This window comes from Ornithodoros turicata, chromosome 2 (genome assembly GCF_037126465.1).
Source record: "Ornithodoros turicata isolate Travis chromosome 2, ASM3712646v1, whole genome shotgun sequence".
NCBI lineage: Eukaryota > Metazoa > Arthropoda > Arachnida > Ixodida > Argasidae > Ornithodoros > Ornithodoros turicata.
In genome coordinates, this window is record NC_088202.1 from 148,774,366 (window position 1) to 148,796,215 (window position 21,850).

At 45.0% G+C, this 21,850-nt stretch overlaps 1 protein-coding gene and 1 long non-coding RNA gene across 2 annotated transcripts in view; one reads left to right on the forward strand and one right to left on the reverse strand.

Moving 5' to 3' along the window:
• Positions 1-1,413: 1,413 nt before the first annotated feature.
• Positions 1,414-21,850, reverse strand: part of LOC135386366 (V-type proton ATPase 116 kDa subunit a 1-like) — a 31,475-nt gene continuing 11,038 nt past the window's right edge. The window contains exons 11-20 of the mRNA XM_064616226.1: positions 21,606-21,745; positions 20,507-20,652; positions 18,894-18,978; positions 17,250-17,368; positions 13,838-13,888; positions 11,261-11,492; positions 8,640-8,744; positions 5,390-5,678; positions 2,787-2,961; positions 1,414-2,728 (exon numbers count right to left, since the gene is read on the reverse strand). Coding sequence (XP_064472296.1) covers positions 2,632-2,728; positions 2,787-2,961; positions 5,390-5,678; positions 8,640-8,744; positions 11,261-11,492; positions 13,838-13,888; positions 17,250-17,368; positions 18,894-18,978; positions 20,507-20,652; positions 21,606-21,745 — 1,439 coding nt within the window. The 3' untranslated portion in view covers positions 1,414-2,631. The remainder of the gene's footprint in view (positions 2,729-2,786; positions 2,962-5,389; positions 5,679-8,639; positions 8,745-11,260; positions 11,493-13,837; positions 13,889-17,249; positions 17,369-18,893; positions 18,979-20,506; positions 20,653-21,605; positions 21,746-21,850) is intronic.
• Positions 15,573-20,624, forward strand: LOC135386368 (uncharacterized). Its single transcript, XR_010420672.1, has 3 exons — positions 15,573-15,653; positions 20,001-20,103; positions 20,464-20,624. It is a non-coding gene; the product is annotated as an uncharacterized LOC135386368 (long non-coding RNA).

Consider the following 21,850-nt stretch of genomic DNA (forward strand, 5'->3'; position numbering starts at 1 on the left):
AAGAGCTAAATACAGATTCGACGCCTGTGATTCTACCTTCCGACAAGGCGAAAGGCTCTGCAGTGCTGTTCAGGACAGATTACGTAACGAGAACGAAGGACTTACTGAATGATGAGCATTACGTTATGAAACCACCAAGTGATCGAACACAAAAATCAGGTTTTCAAAGAGCTAAACACAGATTCGACGCCTGTGATTGTACCTTCCGATAAGGCGAAAGGCTCCGCAGTGCTGTGCAGGACAGATTATGTAACCAGAACGAAAGACTTACTGGATGATGAGCATTACGTTATGAAACCACCAAGTGATCCAACACAAAAATCAGGTTTTCAAACAACTAAACACAGATTCGACGCCTATGATTCTGCCTTTCGATAAGGCGAAAGGCTCAGCAGTGCTGTGCAGGACGATTACGTGACGAAAACGAAAGACTTACTGGATGATGAGCATTACTTTATGAAACCACCAAGTGATCCAATACTAAAATCAGGTTTTCAAAAAGCTAAACGCAGATTCGACGCCAGTGATTCTGCCTTCTGATAAGGCGAAAGTAACTATGATTGTGGTCTAGTTACAGTTACTTTCGAACGTCGTGTTTGTCTTTCTAATTTCGGTAACTGTTCGCATCATGGTTGACTACCTTTCGCTGACAACATAAAAGTTGCTTTCCGACAGAGGGTTATTACAATTCAAATAACTTGAATTTAATTTATTCTTGGGCGGCTTATGTCGTCCATGTTTGTAACCTATACCTCGGTTAATTCTCGTTGTTTACGTAAGCGTTATTAGTTCCACTTGCTGGTTAATTGGTGAGCAAGTAATGACTTGTAACTCAGTAATATTCATCGCCCGCGTAAACTCAACGTCTCCGTGACTAATAAAGTAATGGTGAACATTTACAGAACTTGTTACGTAATATTTGATCCTCACCAAAACAGCTCTATTCTTGAAGACCTACTTTTACAACGTTCTTACTAGAGCAACTTCCGTCGCTTTTTGTTAATGAGAAATTTACGTTGGCGTCAAGTTTTCTGGTCAAACTAAAAGAAATCTTCATCATGCAGACTCTGTTCGTTCCAGAATTATGCCAGGCGCCTTTGTCCCTATTGGTGATCTCCTATTGTCACTCACACATTTTTTATGGTCTTCAAGTACTCCCCATTCTGATGGTCCAAAAGAGGGTATTATGATGCTACTCCACCCATCGTCAGGTATGGAATCGCGCAACTTTTAAATATACTTTAACAGAGTCAGACGAGTACTTTAAAAGTCTTAGCATCTAAGTGCAATACTTTTTGCAGATAGCCTGTACTTATGAAAACGCAAAAAAACAAAGTTCTGAAGCGTGCTAGGAGAACACTACCTAAGTACACTTTACATCTAACAAAAGTAGTAACTATGTGCGTCATTCAATCAACCAATCAATCATTTTTATTTCATTCATTCATACAATGCATACAATTACCACAGAGCTGAAGGAACCAGACGGAAAATCCCGGAGTCCCAGTAATATATATCGGTCGGTCATTGTCATTGCAAAGCTAACTGAATTGCTCGTTGCTTAGCTACTATACAAGACCAGTTATTTATAAGCACCCTAACGCAAATTATTCCGCAATTTTCGCTACTCGCCGATCCCTCGACAATCCTGCTTCGTGCCGTCACCACTTACCAGCTTCTTCGAGTGCCGGTATTTATTTATGTCTCCCTTTCCAAGGTACCACAGAAGAAGGATCTTGCAGTCAGCAGAAACGGAAGTTCAACAAACACAGAGCGCGTCATTTCCCCCCACTCATCGTATGTCATCGTCTGCTACTTTTTGACTCGCAGACGGCCGGCCTTGCAGATTGTCGTCGCCCGATGATTTATTAGCCGGCACATGGTGGCGCTGCGTATTTTCTCTCTCTTTTTTTAGTTGTAACACCGCTGCCGCGTTTTTTGACGCTGCTTGTCGTCAGGAGGCGCGTCGGTTCCTTGTTTAGTCACGTGGCGTAAATGTGGGGGGCGGTTCCGGGTGTAATTCGATGACGGGGCTTCAAAGGATGTTATAAGGCGGGATTTATTGAGTCAAAATACGAGTGCACGGGATGGGTGGACGCGTTAAATGATGCCTGAAATGTACAGTTAGTGTCACGTTAAAGGGATTTAAGTGATGGATATAAAGACGAGGGCCTTTTAATACAGCTGAGATGACACCTGCTGTACACGATGGCTCGAAATTGATGTGGTGACGAAGAAAACATTTGGGAGACGGATCTCGTGGTCGAGGAAACTGAAACAAAAAAACACCGCGATAACTCGCTGCTTATCTGCTGCTTATCTGCTGCTTCTTGTAGCCCCACCAATCCGCGCGCTTTGAATGTAGACGTGGGATTTCATCCTGGGTTGTAGAGCCCCGTATTGAGAAAACAATATTTGTTCCCATGAATTGGGAAGGGGTCAAACCATAACACTTCCCTGTGATTGGCCAATGGTCTTCCTACCAAGACGACGACGACAAAAACGTTAATGGATGATAGAACGACGGGAATTCCTCTTTCGTACCTTCGTAATAAATAAGCCAATGTCCAACGACTGCATTAAGATAACGTGTATTATATGCAAACATTAAGTACGTAGGACAACGACTTATTAGAACTGCTCGTCGATGGCGGCGACGACTTCTCGGAAGCTGAATGGTTCGAACAAGTAGCCTTCGCCTTTGAAGAATTTGTTCATAAACTCCACCCTGTGGAATAAAAAATATTAGGATAAATGATTTTTTAAAAAAAGCCCCCGGTGCATACCAATGTAGACGAAGCGCATGCAGAAAGGCAGAAAGGCCTTCCATGAGGAGCAAGATGCCGACGGTGAGTATGGCCCAAGCAGTGAAGATGGCGAACAAGGCGATCGCTCCGACCCAACTGCTGGACATTCCTAGTGCTATGCGCATCACCATCTGCCATAACACTTCAGATAATTCTGCAAACAAAAATCAAATGTCCTTTTCACCATTTTCTTCTCATTTGTGTTCGAAGCAGACCCGTTCCTGTGGGATAGGGGCCTTTCCCAGAGGGGGCTCGGACGCCAGATCCCAGGAGCTAAGTTTGGCAATAAAGCGAGCCCCAAGGAATATGGCCCTGGAAGGCGGGAGGGGGTCTCGCGTTTGTCCTGCCCGTGGCGGATAATCGCCTCGGCACGGCTCTGGGCAGAAGACAAGGCGGCACGAGTGTTGTGCGGAAAAGCTTGACGCCTCTCACCGCTGTAAAGAATAAGGCTTGTGCAGTGACGTCATGTTTGGTCACGTGACATTGGAGAACATATTACGATACCGGAGTTACAGTAGGAGGGCATGCCGTGAGTTGTTGCGGTATGCGTGCAATTACGAGAGAAAATTGCAAAAACACTTGATGCTGCCTCATTCGGCCCGCAGTAAGACGCCTGTGACGCATCCCCATGTTTTCCCATGTCACGTGGCTCCAAGGCGTGCAAGGGCTGCGCGTGACGTCACGTGCACAAGCCTCATTACGTGACCACGACTTCACCACGTACCGAATGGACTCGCATGATTGGTTGCCGCTCCTTTGTGCGAACCGTGTGCAAACCTAACGTGATAGGAGGCTGCCGGGACACGTGTATAGAGAGCACGTGAGGTATGATTTCAACCGCGCGCGGTATAAAAAAGAAAAACAGCGGCCCACTTTCATCGAAAAAAAAAAACAAGTACAAGTTTCTGGTACACACACCGGCTATACGCTGTGACTAGCTCGTCATACTGTAATTCACGGCGTCAGTATTGCCAGACCACGTGGACGACATCACGCGAGGCGCGCTGGGCAGACATTAGGGAATTTTTAACACATCCGAAGCGCTCTTTTCGATTAAGGATCATAATCAAATCAAATATCAAAGTCAAACATTCGAATAAAATATCAGCGAGCGTGATGTCAGCCACTTGAAAGGAATCAGGTGCTCGACTTATCATGTGCTACACTCTTAAAAATGAACTTCACCACATAGCACTCTCCTAGCCAACCATCATCCCGAATGACAACGTTCTCGCCCCTGATTTGTTGAAAACGGGAGGAGGAGCCTATTTTGTGCCGTGCATAATGGCACAAAATAGGCTCCTCCTCCCGTTTTCAGCAAATCAGGAACGAGAACGTTGTCATTCGGGATGATGGTTGGCTAGGAGCGTGCTATGTGGTGAAGTTCATTTCTAAGAGTGTAGGAGCCGTTATTGTGGATAGGATACCGTATATACAATCTGCTAAATCTTCCTACTGGGCCAGCAGGGCGTCCACGGAAACGTTGCTTCTCGGCCAAGGCGGCGGGATAAAAACAAACGAAGGGGAGGAGGTGCACATCGTGAGAGGGAGGGAAGGACCTTCTCTGTCTCCTACCAGCGTGACGCGACGCGGCTACACTCTTAAAAATGAACTTCACCACATAGCACGCTCCTAGCCAACCATTATCTCAAATGATATCGTTATCTGCCCTGATTTGTTGAAAACGGGGGGCGTACGCCTTTTTTGTGACACTTATGCTGTTCATAATTGTCACAAAAAGGCGTACGCCCCCCGTTTTCAACAAATCGGGGCAGATAACGATATCATTTGAGATGATGGTTGGCTAGGAGCGTGCTATGAGGTGAAGTTCATTTTTAAGAGTGTATACACGGAGGCCTCAAAATCGAAACTTGCGTCGAAGAAATGCTCTCCCATATAAAATTGGCAGAAACTGCACGTCATTCAAAGTCAGCTCTCACATATTAGTACTTTTTCCCCGTAACTTAGCGTCGACACACGTGGAAAGCTCGACAACGTCGACATGCGATGCAATATACACCCGTGGTTGCTGTTCACGCATGGCTAGTCTGCAAGCGTACTGCGTCGGTACAATTCCGATTCAAACTCTTAAAATATAAAATACTATACTTTAAAGTGGCTTCTTGCCAGTTAATATTTCGTTGTAAAAAAAAAGCGGCATTGTTGTACCATCTTATATCATTTGATTGTGGGTGAGTGAACGAGTGAAAAAGACAAACGCGGAGAAATTGGCTGGACCAACGTGAAAGCCGGCTATTCCATTCCACGTAAACAACTCTGAACACGTGAACGTACATAGACACTTGGAGTGCGAACACTCAGATACGAAGAGTCACACAAAGTCACAGCAGTCAAAAAAAAAAGAAATAGAGAGAATGGAAACAGGGGCACAAAAGTCAAAGGTTATCGTCAGCTACGGTCTATTATTAGGGTTTCATTTCCCCTTCATTTCGGTATTGACGAAAGACTGCTTATTAAGAGCGATATGTTGTACAATACTTGCAGCTGCTACGAACAATATTTTTTTTTTTTTAAATTCACACAGTGAAAAAAAAAAGTGCAACGTGATTTTGTATACTTACGCGAATGTGCCAAACTAAGTGCCCACAAACGCAAATAGGAGGCCGTGTTTGAGACGGCGCCCAGGCAGTACTCGATGGTGTGAATGATCTGGTGAATGAACTCTTCGCCAAAATCAAAATGATCTTTGTGCGACGGGGTATGTACTTCGGGTTCCGATTCTAATATGGCGGCCGACATACTAGAGTTGGCCGTGCTCTCTTCCAGCGGGGATGCTGCTTGTTCGTGGGGGATGATGTCATCAACCGTCACAGCTAGAGGAGCAGAGTCTGAAGAAAAATCGGTGGACGGCTGTGGAAGAGAAGAGGTTATGACGACCAATATGTTAATCTCGTCGACTAAATGTCAAAAGTGTGTTATTTACATTCCATATGTTTTACAACGAAAGGGGAGATGGAGGCCTGGGAAATGGGCGAATACCGAAACCATGTGGTGAGCTCGCGAAACTCTTCCGGCTGTGACGTTAACCGTGTATTCGCACGAGAGACATCCTCACGGAATATTCTAGTGGAAGAAAAAGCGAAAGCACCGCTCACAGAGCCGAAGTTTCGTCCCGTGTTATGTTGAGCATTCACACGGCGCGGAATATCGGAAGTGGCGTACTGCGCATTTATAGCAGACGACACTTAGCAGACGACACCGTCAGCGTGTTTGCCTGTCGTCTGCTACGGAAGGTCTTGTGGCTGTGTAGCAGAATATTCCCTACGGTTAGCAGTGTACATGAAGACACGACGGTGAGCGCAGAAAGCTGTGACGCTTTTCGCATCTTCCGCTTCTGGGGAAATGTCGCTCGTGTGAATACACGGTAATAGAAGGGCAGACACAACACGTTCTTCATGAGAGACTAGGTAGTACATGGCGTAACTGGAAGAAGAACGCCGCAAGTGTGTGCGTGACTGACAACAAGACCAGAGATACTGATGGTTGTGTTCGTTTAACCGGCTCGCGCGGCCCACGAATATGAGAATAATGAGGCTTGTACAGTGACGTCACGTTTGGTCACGTGACTCGGGAAAACATATTGCCGCACCGGAGTCACAGTAGGAGGCGTGAGTTGTTGACGCGGTTGCCTCAAATCATCGAAAGTTTAATCGCTTCTCGGCAGACCCACACGGGCGTGGAATTTTGACAGCAAATGTCAAGTCACTAAAATGGGAGTCAACGACGTGAACCACTTTCCAGGTAATATTGGCATCGTGTTGCACAGATGGGAGGGGGGGGGGCGGAAAGTCGTCAAGTTTTGGGAGACCTCGGCAACAGTTTTCCATCACTAACGAAAGATAAACTGCACGAGCACAGAACCCAATGGTAACGCCACTACCGTTAATGAAGCGAATATTTTTATAAGGCGTTATACGAATCTGTTTTTGTTTCTTGCTCGGGGGCCACCCAAGCTGCGGGCAGCCGTTTATCGACACCCCTGCCCCTACAATATACTTTGGTTCTCTCTCTATCCGTTGTAGAAACTGAAGCTCTTTATTGAAACTCTCTCTATCCTTGTTGTACAGAACACTGCCTTTTTCGCTGAGGAGCGCGGAATGGATTGGATTGGATTGGAATGGATACCCTGAACTCCCTTACTCTCTGTCAAAATCCTGCATTGAGGTGAGCACGGGAAATTGAATTCGTGTTAACCCCGATCAGTAGCGTAGCCAGAAAAAAAAAAATAAATTCGAGAGAGGTTTTATGGGAACTTTACATGCGGGGGGAGGATTTCACCCTCGTTTCCTTCTACCAAAGGTTCCTAAGGGGTTTGAACCCCCCCAATCTTGCTACGCCACTGACCCCGATTAACCGCGGCCGCATTTTACCTGCCGCGGCAGGGAAATAGGAATATTGCCAGGGAGCAAATAGCGGCGCACGTGCTTACCTATATCGATCCCACCTAAAAAAATAGCCCTCAGCTGCCCTATTTCTACAGTACCGTGACAAGTAAAAATGCGTTCATATTAATAAGGGGAGACCCTGCGCGCGTAACAGTTGGGTTTTTTGTGCTGGTTACCTCATCTTTGATACAGGGACTCTCTAGAAGCTAACGCACGCCTGTTGTGATTCTTTTTTTCTTTTTCTTTTTTTGTCTTCAATATCAGACAGAGTAACTCCTATTCGGCAACGTACTGCGCATTTAGCAGACGACACCGTCGGCGTGTTGGCCTGTCGTCTGCTACGGAAGATCTTGTGGCTGTGTTTCATGTCCTCAATGTCAGACAGAGTAACTTCCATTCGGCAACGTAAGGTACGCTTTGTTGGAAAAGTGAACTTTTGCTTAATTATGCTTCACGTCCCATTTGGACATATTCCTCCGCGAGGACTTTTCGACAAACTTTGCAGTTTTCAGTTTTAGAGCATTTTCGGTACACCAATTAACCGTAGCGCAGGCATTAACCAAAATTTCATTTTTTATTTTTTTGTCGGGAAGTACCGATGGATTCCAAAAATGTCCGCATGAGATTCATCCAATGGAAGCAGCGTATCCAACAAGCTATACAAAACATTAAAAAAACGAACGAAAAGAAGATGCCCCGTAGTCCATACGAGAAAGAAAAAAATTGACAGTGAAAGCCTCCTCGCGGCAGCTTTTCTTAAATTCGATTAAATTAAATTACACGAAAATTAAAATTTCTTAATCCTTCATTTCTTAAATTTCTTAAACCGACGCCCTTTTGTCCCTTTGCAACGCAGTTTGGGGCGGAAGTTTCTCGTATTTTCGGACCTAATAAGGAACGCGCAGTAACGTTTGTAAAATAGACCTGTCATTGTTTGTAAACAAATGACGTCATAGTGTTCGACAGCGCCACCAATTGGGTAGAGTTGAACTACGCTGGAAGCTAGGGGCGAACAAGGCCGCGCCCAAAAGTCACGCTCTTGAGGGGATTACGATGGTCCCTGAAAGGGATGCGACTTTCGGTCCTACCCCTATTTAGTGACTCTGAGCCAACCAGCTCGCACGTGAAGCGAGGGTTACCACAGGAACCAACCAACGGGGACTGAGCTAGTTGGTGACGTTTCATGACGTGAAAACCCCAGCAGCGCCTCACTGTATCCCTCAATGGAACTATTCGCGGGTTTCGTACACATGGCGTACCCTTGGTTTTACATTGCACTGCGCCGGTAAATGGCGGATGAAAAGCTTCGCAAAGTGAACGAGAGGTGGCGGCTTGCATGACGTCATGTTGAAGACAGCGCTGACACCAGGATGTTCATTAGACAGTGCTCGTCAGAGAACACTTTGTGGAACGAAAAGAACGCTACCTGTCGATGCTTGAAGCTGAGATAGAGGAGGTACAGAGGCCTAGCCATCAGGAGCCAGGGAACGCTGAGCAAGGCCAGGACTAGAAGTGTCGTTTGTACCGCTCTCTGCAAGTCAAAATGCAATCAGTTTTACTGTATACTCTTATTATAAGCACAGCGTACGTAAAACTTGAACGTAGAATACGTTTTTGGAGAGCGTGATTTCACGAAGTACGACACGCAAAGGTGTCATGAAAAGTGGCCAAAAAGAAGCCATATGGTGATGAACTGCCGCTTGTGGCCTGCTCTTTCGTGCAAACTCTGTACGCTCAATGGAAATGCGTATTTCACTGTCGTTGGCAGCCTTCCGTTATTGCGAACGTCGCCTTGACATGTTACAGAATCTTGGGCTTCTTTCGAATCACAATAATGTATCCTTCTGTTAACTATTAAAATATCATACTCTACCCAGGTGACCCTGTATAGCCCACAGCGCTATCAAGTTCAATGTCAAGCTCGGTGTTCAATTTAAGCTACCAAAACGCTTTGACAATGTCCTCATACAGGGTGTCCCACCGAAAAAGGACCAGGGGCTAAAGAAAAACGGAGTGCTCTACACAAATGGAACCAACCGTACGTGCTTGGCAGTTGTGTGGTCTATCCAAAAATATTTTTTCATCGCCCCTTGTCAATTAATTAGCGGTAATTAATTTTATAACTTTTTAATTATCGGTTTTAGCTCTCAGATGTCAATGAGGAAGTTGTAGTGCATGTCGAAAAAGACGCGACTGAAGTGGTTCGAGGTTGCTATGGTTTGTGGTTTCGTTTTTTCCCGGGTATAAAAATTGGTTTCAGAAGCCGCGCGCACCACAGAGCGCTCCCCATCATTCGGCGCCCGCGCGCGACGATTGCAGTGCACTCCGATAGGTGTGCCGTGGCGTGGCCATGGTGGCCAGGATGGTAGCCAAGCGCTAATCGTAAGGTCAATGTACGCCCGAGGGCGCTGGAATCGTAGCGTGCGGGTGCCCGATTGTGGGCAGCGATCTGCGGTCCGCCCGGCATCTGAAACCAACTTTTAAACCCGGGAGAAAAAAAACGAAACCACAAGCCATAGCGACCTCGAACCACTTCAGTTACGTCTTTTTCGACATGTACTACAACTTCCTCATTGACATCTGAGAGCTAAAACCGATAATTAAAAAGTTAGAAAATTTAATACCGCTAACTAATTGACGAGGGGCGATGAAAAAATATTTTTGGACTGCCAACTGCCAAGCACGTACAGTTGGTTCCATTTCGATTTGACAGCGCCAGATAGCACGTCGAATCGCTAGACGGTTCGACAACGTCGCTAGACAGCACGTCGAATCGCTAAACGATTTAACGACGTCCCCAGAGCAGGACAACGCCCCCAGACAGCATTTCGACCATTCGACAACATCCCCAGATAGCACATCGAATCGCTACACGGCTCGACAACGTCCCCAAACACCATGTCGAACCGCTAAATGATATGACGACGGCTCCAGATAGCACGTCGAACCACTAAACGATTCGACTACGTCTCCGGATAACACTTCGAAATGCTAAACAACCTGAAGACGTCCCCAAATAGCACGTTGAACCGCTATATGATTCGAGAATGTCACCAGACAGCATGTCGAAGCGCTAAACGATTGGACGACGCCTCCAGATAGCACGTTGAACCGCTATACAATTAAACGAAGCCCGAATACAGCATGCACGGGCATAACCGCTAAACGATTCGAGAACGTCTTCAGACGGCATGTCGAACCGCTAAACGATTCGACGTCGTTCCCAGAGCACGTCGAATCGCCAAACGATTTGACGACGTCTCCAGATAACACGTCGAAACGCTAAAAGATTTGACAAACTTCCCAGGTAACACGTCAAAAAGCTAAAGAATCTCACAAAGCCCCCAGAAAGCACGTCGAACCGCTAAAAGATCTAACAATGGCCCGAGATAGCAGGTAGAAAAGCCGAAAGGTTTGACAGCGTCAAGAATTTCGACCCAAGAACGTATTCTACTCTCTTAAAAAGAATGCTGTACTATTAACTCCTTTTCTTGCCACATATGTATATCACTCACCTTTTGGAGAGTACAATTACTCTCAAAAAGGAGCCTCCTCACTCCCTTCTAACCATTTAATTCCCTACTGGAGAGTAATGTTAGGAAGCGCTTTGGTCTACGTACACTCTTAAAAAAGGGTGTACTTTAACTACTTTCCTTTCCACATATGTATATCACTCCCCTTTTGGAGAGTACAACTACTCTCAAAAAGGAGTCTCCTGACTCCCTTCTAACCCTTTAACTCCCCACTGGAGAGTAGCATTACTTTCCAGTAGGTAGTTAAAGGGTTCGAAGGGAGTCAGGAGACTCCTATTTGAGAATACTCCCTCCCTTCAGGCCCTTTAACTCCCTAAGAGTAATGTTACTCTCCAGTGGGGAGTTAAAGGGATCGAATGGAGTCAGGAGACTCCTTTTTCAGAGTAATTGTACTCTCCAAAAGGGGAGTGATATATGTGGCAAGGAAAGGAGTTAAAGTACACCCTTTTTTTAAAAGAGTGTACGTATGACCAAAGAGCTCCCTTTTCTTGTTTCGTACTTTAAATGTGTATACCTGTCCAGAGTACAGCAGGACCACGTAGCAAGGTTTGTCGGGGTAACTGAAGGTAAACATGTTGATGAAATGAATAAGGAGACTTCTCGAACAAGGGATTCCACCATCTGGAGCTCCGTCGGGAAGTGTCCACTTGTAAATGATCAGGGCGACCAGGTAGCCGAAGATGCTGAGCAGAAACACCACCTCAGGTATGAATTCGGTCCATATCTTCAGGTACTGACGCAGGAACCTGAAACGTCGATTAATGTTGCGGGTTAGTTTTGCAGCATCCTCACCTTTAAAAACATCGCTAAACCACGACCTACTAGATTATAACGACCATGTCATAGGCACCCCTTCCCAGCGCCGCACTTGGAAGCTAGCGGTGGCGCTACTCATCGTCAAAGTTATTGCTTCCTCAACTTCTACAATACTTTGTACTTCAGCTTACCTTAGTATTTCTGTACAAGCGATGGATATTCCACAGATGTTTCATTCTAAGCAGACTTGTGCGTAACGCGTTACTAGTAATTGCGTTACTTGTAATCAGTTACCTTTTTGAGTAATTTTTCGAGTAATCAGTTACTTTACTGTCAAAGTAATTTTTCGAGTAATCAATTACTTTTCTGAGTAATCGATTACTCAGTAATTGATTACTTTTCCGGCAGAGATTAGCTTATCTTTCAGATGTTCTGCCCCAAGTCAAGCCCCTGGTGCCATCAGCCTTTGTTGGGCTGTTCTACTATAGCAAACGGAGGTCATTGTAATAACGCTCTGGAATTTCAGAGTCTCTCTCCCCAATCTCTTCCTTCACCAGTGTGATGGTACCTGAAGCTTTGGAGGTTTAGGGAGTCATGGGGAAGTTCCACGCAATGCTCTTCCACAATCGGGTCAACGACTTCCCGGGCGTACAGATCTCCTTGTCCTACGTGTTTTTGTTTTGTCTTGTTATTTCAGCTGTTCCGCTGTTGAACCTTTTTTTTTTTTCTGAGGCACACAGAGACAGTTATAATTTACCGTTACGTCAATGCAGAGTAACGACCGAAGTAACGCGTTACTTTTCTACTCGTTACTCAATTACATTTGAAGTCGAGTAATTGGTAATGGTAATCAATTACTTTTTCCACAGAAGTAACGATAACGGTAATCAATTACTTTTTTCGAATAACGGGCACAAGTCTGATTCTAAGGTTGATTATCATCATCATTCTACGCGTTTTCGTAGGAGCTATTATACTGTCGTCTGCTACGATAGTCGTACGTACGCTTCTGCGCGTTCAGAATTCAAATTTCCATCGTCCAATCGTGATGCAGATCTCGCGTGCCGGTGAGCAGCGCCCCTAGCGGATCGTGCGGACGGGCTCCTCATAGGGATTGCCGATTATGACATGGTCGTTATAATCTAGTAGGTCGTGGGCTAAACATAGACGTTATTTCTGCCGGTTGTCTACGATTTCTTATCGACGGTGCAAATCAACTTGATTGACAGTGGAAATAACGTTTGTTATTGAGGTATTTACTTTTTGATTCCCACGAACCGCAGAACGTCCTGGATAAGTTGGATACAGTACAGTAGGTCAGTAACAATTCAGAGATGGAGAACTTACTCGACAAAAGGAACTCGTTACAATTTAAGTTGCCCTGGAAGAAACGTAACTAAGTAACTAATGAGGCTATAAGTTATGAAAAGCGTTTTCGACGCAAATTAAATAAACATCGGTGCAGTGGGGCATGCCCTATTCATCTTAGCTGTGGCTAAGTTTGTGCAGGCGTTTTTTTCCCTTCCTTTCTCTCTCTCTCTCTTTTTAGTCCTTTACAGATTTTTCTAATAAAAAGCTATGGCAGCAGCATACGGCAAAAGTTATAAGGTGCAGGCGAGCTGGTACATTGCAAATAGAAGGTAAAACCCTAGGCAGGGAGCAAAGGAAAACAACACAACACGTTCTAACGACAAGATGACCAATTACCTAAAGTTGATTAATTAATCCTTTAATTACGAGATCCCGGACAAAAGCTATATAGCAGAATGGGAGACCATTCTCGTTGAAAGCCGTCCCACGTTTTAAAAAGACCTGAGACGCGCACGTGCGTTGAAATCTCCATAGCCAAATTTTGGGCCGAAGCCGAAACAGCGGGAGGGTAACGTGCTTTGGAGATTATGGACCTTTTTGACAATGGCCTATGCGCATGCGTATGACCTTGCGGCGCCGGAGAGGATTATCTCCGTCTTCACTAGAATGGCGCACTATGGGGACGACAGAAGTGGAGACTAGAGTCACTAAATAAGCTACGCTTCAGAGTACCGACACTGAGTTCCAAGAGCGAGCGTGCGCCATCTTGTTTCCGCGCCACGCTACCCACACGCAAGCGCACTGCGCACGTTAGCGCACAATGTCATCTCTCGTGCGCGGATGAAATGTTCCTTTCGTTTACAAGCAGCAGCAGTACTCTTGTACTCTCTTCGAGTGGATGTCCGCATGGCCGTATTACACAATCTCCCACGGACGTCCGAAATAGATCCCAATTTCCATATCCGAAAATGGACGTCCGCGAGGCTTCCCCCGGATATTTATGGAGGAATATCCGTAGTGTTACCTTTCTACTTGTGACGACGGAGGAGGAAATGAAGTTCTGTCCTTGAAGTGCCTGGGCGAGAAACAGTCATTTAATTTCATCCTCGTACAGACGGTGAAAAGAAGAAAAATTAGCACGATAGAAGGCAAGCGTGTTCTGATCATGAAACACACAAACAAATGAACGCAACACGAACCTCATATAGGTCCTACCACGTCAAAAGAAATGCGATCGGATGCAGCTCGTCAATTTATGCTTTTCGATATTCATTCTTCGTTGTCATTCAAGTATTCGTTATTCTCTGCACAGGACTTGACCACGCTCTTAGCCAACCATACCGTCCCGAATTAACGTATCGTTCTGCCCCCAATTTGTTAAAAACGCGAGGCCCTTTTTGGGACATTCAAAAAGGCAACTGTTGGCCTTCACCGTGCATGTAATCAAATTTTGTTTTTAGAGTGTGGTAGCACCGCGGTACAACTGTGGAGGATGAAAGCAGGGAAAGATCCCTACCATACAGAACCGTTACCAGAGAGTTGTCCTATCCATATATCGTGTATCATATTGAAAGGGAAGTGATTGCTGTCTATAGGTAACTTGCGAGGGTAGCGATTTCGTCGGAAAAAGCTGCTCAGTGCTGAAGTATTTCCATCCCCCGTTACCAACCAACACCATTATGTTTTTAAATGTATTAAAGCTCAGCTCCGCCGATTTTCGACTGCGACAGAATGGAGCCATGCTTGGGCTGTGCGTTCGTTTCCGCATAGGGAGCATACATGTGAAAAATGTTCACCCATTTGTTTGTAGTTTTTAAGAAAACATTTTTTAAATTTCCCTGGCACGGCGGTCCTGTGGTCGGCAAACCCTCACCAATCCCGGCTTCGTCCTGGCTTAGCCGCGCTCGTGGCTTGGCTAACGCCAAATCGTCGATGGGATCACGAGATGGGATGGCGGAGATCTATGGGCGAAGGTGAATGTTTTGGGTGTGTTCCGTGATAATTGCTGTCGTTAATAGCCTCAAAGATAGTTTTGCCGGTCTTCTTTAACAAGCCTTACAGGATGGCCTCGTTGTGCAACGACGGCCGTCGTGAGCGGACATTCTGTGCCCGCAGTGTGCTTCATGCTACCAACAAGACCTAACACCTAACGTGTGACGTACTCGTACGCATTCTCAATAGCTTTGGCAGCGCATTATGCGCGGACTTGCTGCGCGTGCAGAAAGCACCACAAAAGCTATTGAGAACGAGTACGTGCTCGAAGACGAAGTATTTCTTATAAGAAACGTGATAAAACGGTGCGGTGGTCCCCGATAGCTCGTGACAGCTATTTCAGCACGATACAGCGGCCATGACGGAGTGTAAACACAAACTGGTTGCCAGGCAGAGCTGGCTAGGTGTGGCTATCCAATCCGCGCAGTTCCAAGTATGACGTCACAAGTGGAACCGCCGCCCGGTAGTTTTTCTCAAATTTCTCACGAAGGAGTATGGAAATTTGGAAAGCAATGTGCGTTTATGAATGAAGTTGGGACCACGGTTCTGAATATCACAACGTCTTCATACTTTCGGAACAGCAGCGGAGCTGCACTTTAACGACTATAGTAACCCTGAATTCAATTTCAATTTCAGTTCAATTCGTCGCATTAATGAAAAATACTCCTATATTCCTGTTACAATAAACGTAAGGGACATAGCAGGAGGAAATCGTATCAATAAATATACACTGTGTTTTTTTGTTTTTTTTTATCCATTACAGATTTTTTGAACCTGCGAGAGCAGCACTGATGCCATTTTTGGCTGTGGGTTACGCGGCTAGGTGGACGTCCTGTTGGAAAGATCATGTAACGTACCTAAGACTCATTAATTAGCTTTTTAGATATTCAGGCGAAAATGCGAAACTGCAGAATTATTTATTTATTTATGCTCGTTACGCGACATCGCCTTGCGGCACAGAGTAGCGGCGGTACAAAACGAAAAAAAAAAAAAAAAAATGTAACATTACGACAGTCACTGAACTACACAATCATGGAAACAATCGTTGTCCACAAAGGTCAATAACTAGTTACAAAGGAGAGAAGGCATACCACGCGTCAAAACTGGAAAACCTATCCAAAATCGATTAACTTCACTGCCGAAGCCTAACCAAAATGGACTAGCTTCACTGCCGATACAGAATTGGAGCCAGTCATTCAAATCTATCGTCCTTGTTGAATATCCCGAGAAGCGAACGTAATTTGGGACATAAATCGCCAAGCTTTGGTACGCAAATGAGGCAAAACCAGAAGTACGCACTTCTCGAGCGCAGAAACGACATCGATTCCGGGGGAGGGGGGGGGATATATTTATTAGACGAAAGGAGAAAAAAAAAACGGGACGTCGGCTTGCGTCGATCCGGCTTATCTGAACCGGAAAGCTGTCTCTCTGGCCAACGGATCAGCGTTTATTCCAGCCAGGTCGGTCGCTAAAAACCACGTGGCCCTCCGACGCGAACAGTCATTTCCCTGTTTTTGAACTCGAGAAATGCGTAGTTCTCGTTTCGCCTCATTTGCATAATATATTTGGCTATTTATATTTCAAATTACGCGTTCGTTTCAGGAATTTTTGGAAAGGAGGTGGATTCAAATAATGGTCGCCTCCAATTCTGCAGTCTCGCATTTTCGCGAAAACATCAAATTGAAAAGTTAATTAATTAATTTTAGGTAATTAGTCGTCCGCTAGTTACATGCCCTTTCCCACAGCACGTCCCTCTGGCAGCGTAACTCGCCCGCAAAAATGGCGTCAGTGATGTTCTGCTCTCCGAACTTTTTTTAAGAAAAAAAATCTGTAGCGGGTATAAAAAAAAACACCCTGTATATCAGACTATATGGGGTGCAACTGCTAGTGGTGCCACGAACCTTTCATGCATTTCGACCAACTTTCAAATTTCCGGTCAGATTCGTTTGCAAAGGTACGGAGACCATTACAATCGAGAGTTAATAAGAAAAACGTGGTTATTGATATAGCTTTCGTAATTTAAAATAGTGAGCTTAAACTCGAATATGGAGGACGTAACATAAAATTTTATTTGTTCGCGTCGTCTTACACCAACTGAGTTCGTGACTAGCACAGGCTTGCTGGAACGTCATAGCCGATACACAGTGCCCTATCCTCACCTCTCATGCACATTACTCTCACCTTCTTTTTAAAAAACAAAAAATCTTATTTTTTCTTTAATGTATCTCATCCTTCTTTCACCTTTCGTTAGTTCGTCTTTTACATCCTAGTCCTTTTCTCTCTCTCTTTACTTTTTCTTTTTTTTCTGAATAGCAAGCCAACCACGTAACATAGTATAAGCTCCTGGAAGGCATGGATGAATGTTTTCCAATACTTTGTCGGAAAAGTTGCTGGCATCACTATAGTCATTACTCCGCTGTCACACGTGGAAAGAGAAGACTAACATGTGGTTCCAGAGGTTGAGGATTACCCCGAAAAACATCTGCAGGACACCCAGGATAACAGCTACCTTCATCTTGTACGAGTTGGTAAAGGGAATCTTGTTGAATGCCATGAACCAGACCTGAATGGAGACAAAAACGGTGTCACTTTTGACTGGATTTATTTGACAAAGTGTAAGAGCAGTGGGCGGGATGTTAACATTGCACCGCGTGTCAGAGATCACACGTTAAAGTCACTGTAAAGTACACTCTTAAAAATGAACTTTACCGCATAGCATGCTCCTAACCAACCATCATCTCAAATGATATCGTTATCTGGCGTACGCGGCGTATCTGGCGGGAGGCGTACGCCTTTTTAAGTGTCACAAAAAGGCGTACGCCTCCCGTTTTCAACAAATCAGAGCAGATAATGACATCATTTGAGATGATGCTTGGTTAGGAGCGTGCTATGCGGTGAAGCTCATTTCTAAGAGTGTGTAGCAACCTCAGAAAATTTATGTCTTCGATATCCCTCTGCGCACTGACACCACAATAGCTTTCTCGTCCCACTATAGTCGCTCGTAGTTTTTAGAAAATGAAAATTGAAAATTACGGGCAACACTGTGTTCAACTCGCCATCAACTGCGGGCATTGCTCGTCGAGTAGAGCGGTAAAACAACGTTGCATGCGCATAACACTGTCTAAAAGAAAAGGGGTCGGCTATGTAGCCATCACGAGCAGCAAGCCAGATGATCACTGTTGCTCGACAAATTTGGGATTCCCCACCAGATGTCGCCTTTTTACCCCGATTTTACTAGCAAATTAAAAACGTTTGGCGTTCTGCGTCACACGTATAACTTGTTTTACGTGTGAACGTGTAAATCTCCCAATATGAAGTTATTTTCGAATGGTACGAATATGTGTGGTTAAAGTTGTAATGTTCCTTCCCGACGGAACCCAATACTAAAACTGTCACATCTTCTTTCTTGCTCGTGGCCCCGCCCTCTCGTCTTCCTCGTTGGCACCTTACAAAAGTGCCACTCCGAACTCGAAGAACAGCGTTTATTTATTTAGTCCATAAAAAGAAGTGCATTTCTGTCAATTTTTGAAGATCTGCTGAGCCTCCACAAGTTTCGATAACGCGAGGAGAGGGTGACGTAATCATAACCCCACAAATTGCAATGATGTCATGTTCTGGAGAGGGCACTCGTCTCCTAGCAACGACGCCGGCGTCTGGGAGGGTCACGTGGTGGAGAAGTCACGTGACGCTGATTGAAAGAGGGGAAAATGGGAGAGGTGACTTCTCCCTCCCTGTGTTTTCTCCAAGGTCGGAGCGGTCGGATGGTATGTCACGTGGGGCTCCGCTAACGGAGAGCAAAAAGTGAGCCCCCTGGAAGACGCGAAGGGCAATAACGTTGCCGGATGAGAGAGGGCGCTCCGTCGGAGCATGTGTACCTCACAAAGCGTATAGATTTGTACAGCTTTCTTTTTCTTTTCCCCCACCCTCTTTCTTTCTTCATTTGTTATATATATATATATATATATAAGGACCCCTAAGTAACGCATCTTGGAGTAGCCAGTCCCGACTAGTTTGGGACTAACGTCTTCATTTTTTTTCTTTTACCAGTCGATCAATCTGGAGTAATCCATTTGTGCAACTTCACTTACGGGATCGAGTCCAAAGGGATAAGGCGTTCCAATGTAGTCTTTCGTGGGGTCCAGCTGTAGAGGTTGGTCTTTCCCAGTAGCATTCCTGCGCACGAAACATCGAATTATAGTCCAATTTTTCACCTACCCCCAAGCAGCATAATGTACTGAAAGTAGAGTGCAATCAGGATGGACGGTATGTGTCTTATCAATGCTCTTTACCGTGTATTCACACGAGCGACATTCCCCCAGAAGCGGGAGATGCGAAAAGCGTCACAGCTTTCTGCTGTCACGTGATCGTGAGCGCTCAACGTCGTGTCTTAATGTACACTGCTAATAGTGGGGAATATCTTGCTACACAGGCACAAGATATTCCGTAGCAGACGACAGGAAAACACGCTGATGGTGTCGTCTGCTAAGTGTCGTCTGCTAAATGCGCAGTTCGCCACTCCCGATATTCCGCACCGTGTGAATGCTCAACACAACACAGGTCGGAACTTGGTCTATGTAAGCAGTGTCTTCGTTTTTTCTTCCGCTAGAATATTCCGTGAGGATGTCGCTCGTGTGAATACACGGTTAGTTTCACGGGTCTGTTCGAGGCCTTTCACCTACCCGTCCACCCCCATTGCACTCGATTTTCAGCACATTGTGCTGCTTGTGACTATTTTGGGGCTTTTTATCGGGATGGGAAGATCGTTTATGTTTCCCCCAATGTGTCGTAATTTCAAACAGAGACACTCTACCTATTTCATAGGTACACCCGAAATCGCATCGTCATATCCAATGTTTGATCGCTGTAAACAATCGTTCGTCGTTATGTCCGGGTTATCGCCAAGCAGCACTAAATTCCGGCGGCACTTTTTGGGTTGGCTGCAGCGGCATTTTATCGCGACATGTTCGTCAGCATCCGAGATTCGAGAATCAAATGCGCCGAATAAATACTTATTTTTGCCTTTATTTCGTTTTAGATAACGCTGTATTTCGTCAGTATATTCGAGATCGTTATACCAAATTTTTCATCGCTCTAAACAAGTCTTCGTTGTGTCAAGAAGGGTATTACGCGCTATATGTGCACGAATCGGAAGAAACTCGCAGGCTGTACATGCTTCCGTGTCACCGTACTTGCAGTGAAGCGACGAACGGAGCACAGGAAACAACCTTTAGCGAGACGGTTCTAGCTAGAGCGGAAGACTAGGACTATACGAAGGACTACTTGAACTACGGAACATGTGTGAGTAAAACAACTAAATCACCATTTGCATTACCTTGTACAGTACATTGCGTGACAGTAAGAGCAATATAATGTGCAACGCGTCTCGCGGTTTGCTCATGTGAGCTGACACTTTCGGTTTTTGCTACATCTTGCATCCAAGTGATATCAAATGTAATCATAGTTGGAACGTGTAAAACCATTATATTCACATCGCAGAACTCTCAGCCGCGGTGCCCGGTTAGCCAATATCGTACGCACCATATATTTTAGATTAAGTTATAAAGGCGCTCAATATGAGGAGATTGAAAGTTTTGTGCCGACCCTCAAAAACTACTATATCAGATCGTCATTAAATACATTGTTCTCAAATTTGTCCAGTCCCAGAATGCGCCCCTCTCTTTATGATGGGTTTGCGACTGACTTGAATGGTATCACTGGAGCCTTCCAACTGGAGCCGAAGATGTTGAGAGACTTGGAAAAGACGTCGTTATAGATGAGACCAGTGTAGATGCTGAAGAGACCCATCAACAAGATGATGTACCGACCGTTGAAGAATGTGTCCCATATCTGCGCGGGACAGTTTTTATTTTATTTTTTTCATTTTGCTATTCTATGGCACGTAAAAATATAAAAGCGGTTCTAACGTTTGGAGCACGGGAAGGGATTCTTGTGACATTCATTATACCTTGTGCACCAATTCCTATACGCATCTATATAAGAGTCTCACAATGGCAATTTCTTATTGTATCGCATAATACTGTAGCGTACTTCCTCGAGTTTAATACCAGGGGATTTGGATACTATAATACCAATTTCCTATAGAAGATCCGGGAGGAGTACAGTCAACCGGATGTTATCTCACAAACCCGCTACTCGCATAAACGAAAGCTTGATAGGAGAATGAAGCTTAGTATACTTGTACCGTTTCTTTCTTCGTGAACCGTATTACCCTCGCAATATACACATGCGTCGGTATTATGTGCTTAATACGTCATACTCGATGTATTACTAGGGCCTGACTTTTTCGGGTTTTATTTTTGGCCAAATTCGGGGGGTAAATATCTGGTGATATTTTTCATTTGAAAATTCGGGTGTATTCGGGTTAAATCCCGTTACGGCATATTCTGTCGTCAGGAATTCGGGTGTATTCGGGTGATTTTTTTTGTTTAATAAAAATTTGTCTTAACATGGAACTAATGTTTAGCAATGTTATCAAACTTTATTTTAATGCACGCTTATGAGTGTGCCACGCGACCCGGATGTTTTCGGGTAGATTCGGGTTAAACCCGAATTTTACAGATTTCGTTCGGGGGGGGGGGGTAAATATCGGGCGGATACGGGTTTAACCCTAAAAAGTCAGGCCCTATGTATTACTCACAATAATCATTCCTGGTAAGCACTCGTATTTTATAATACAACGTGGGAGTATGATTGACCGCCCCTATTTAATTTGTATATTTGTAAAGATTAGAAGGAAAACTCGAAGACTGCATAAAAAGGTTAAAGTGAAAAAATCTCACCTCTCCCGCTCCTTTGATCTTCTGCAGAGATTTCTCTCTGAGGACGAGGAAAAGGGCGAAGAGGAGCATTAAGAGACCGTGACCCGCGTCTCCGAACATAACCGCAAACAGGAACGGAAATGTGATGATGGTGTATGGAGCTGCATTCAATAGACAGACAGATATATTTGAGATATGCTATATGAGAGCAAAGTAACAGACTGTGACCGGAAAGCAGAGTCTGAATGGCTACTATATACGTGGCA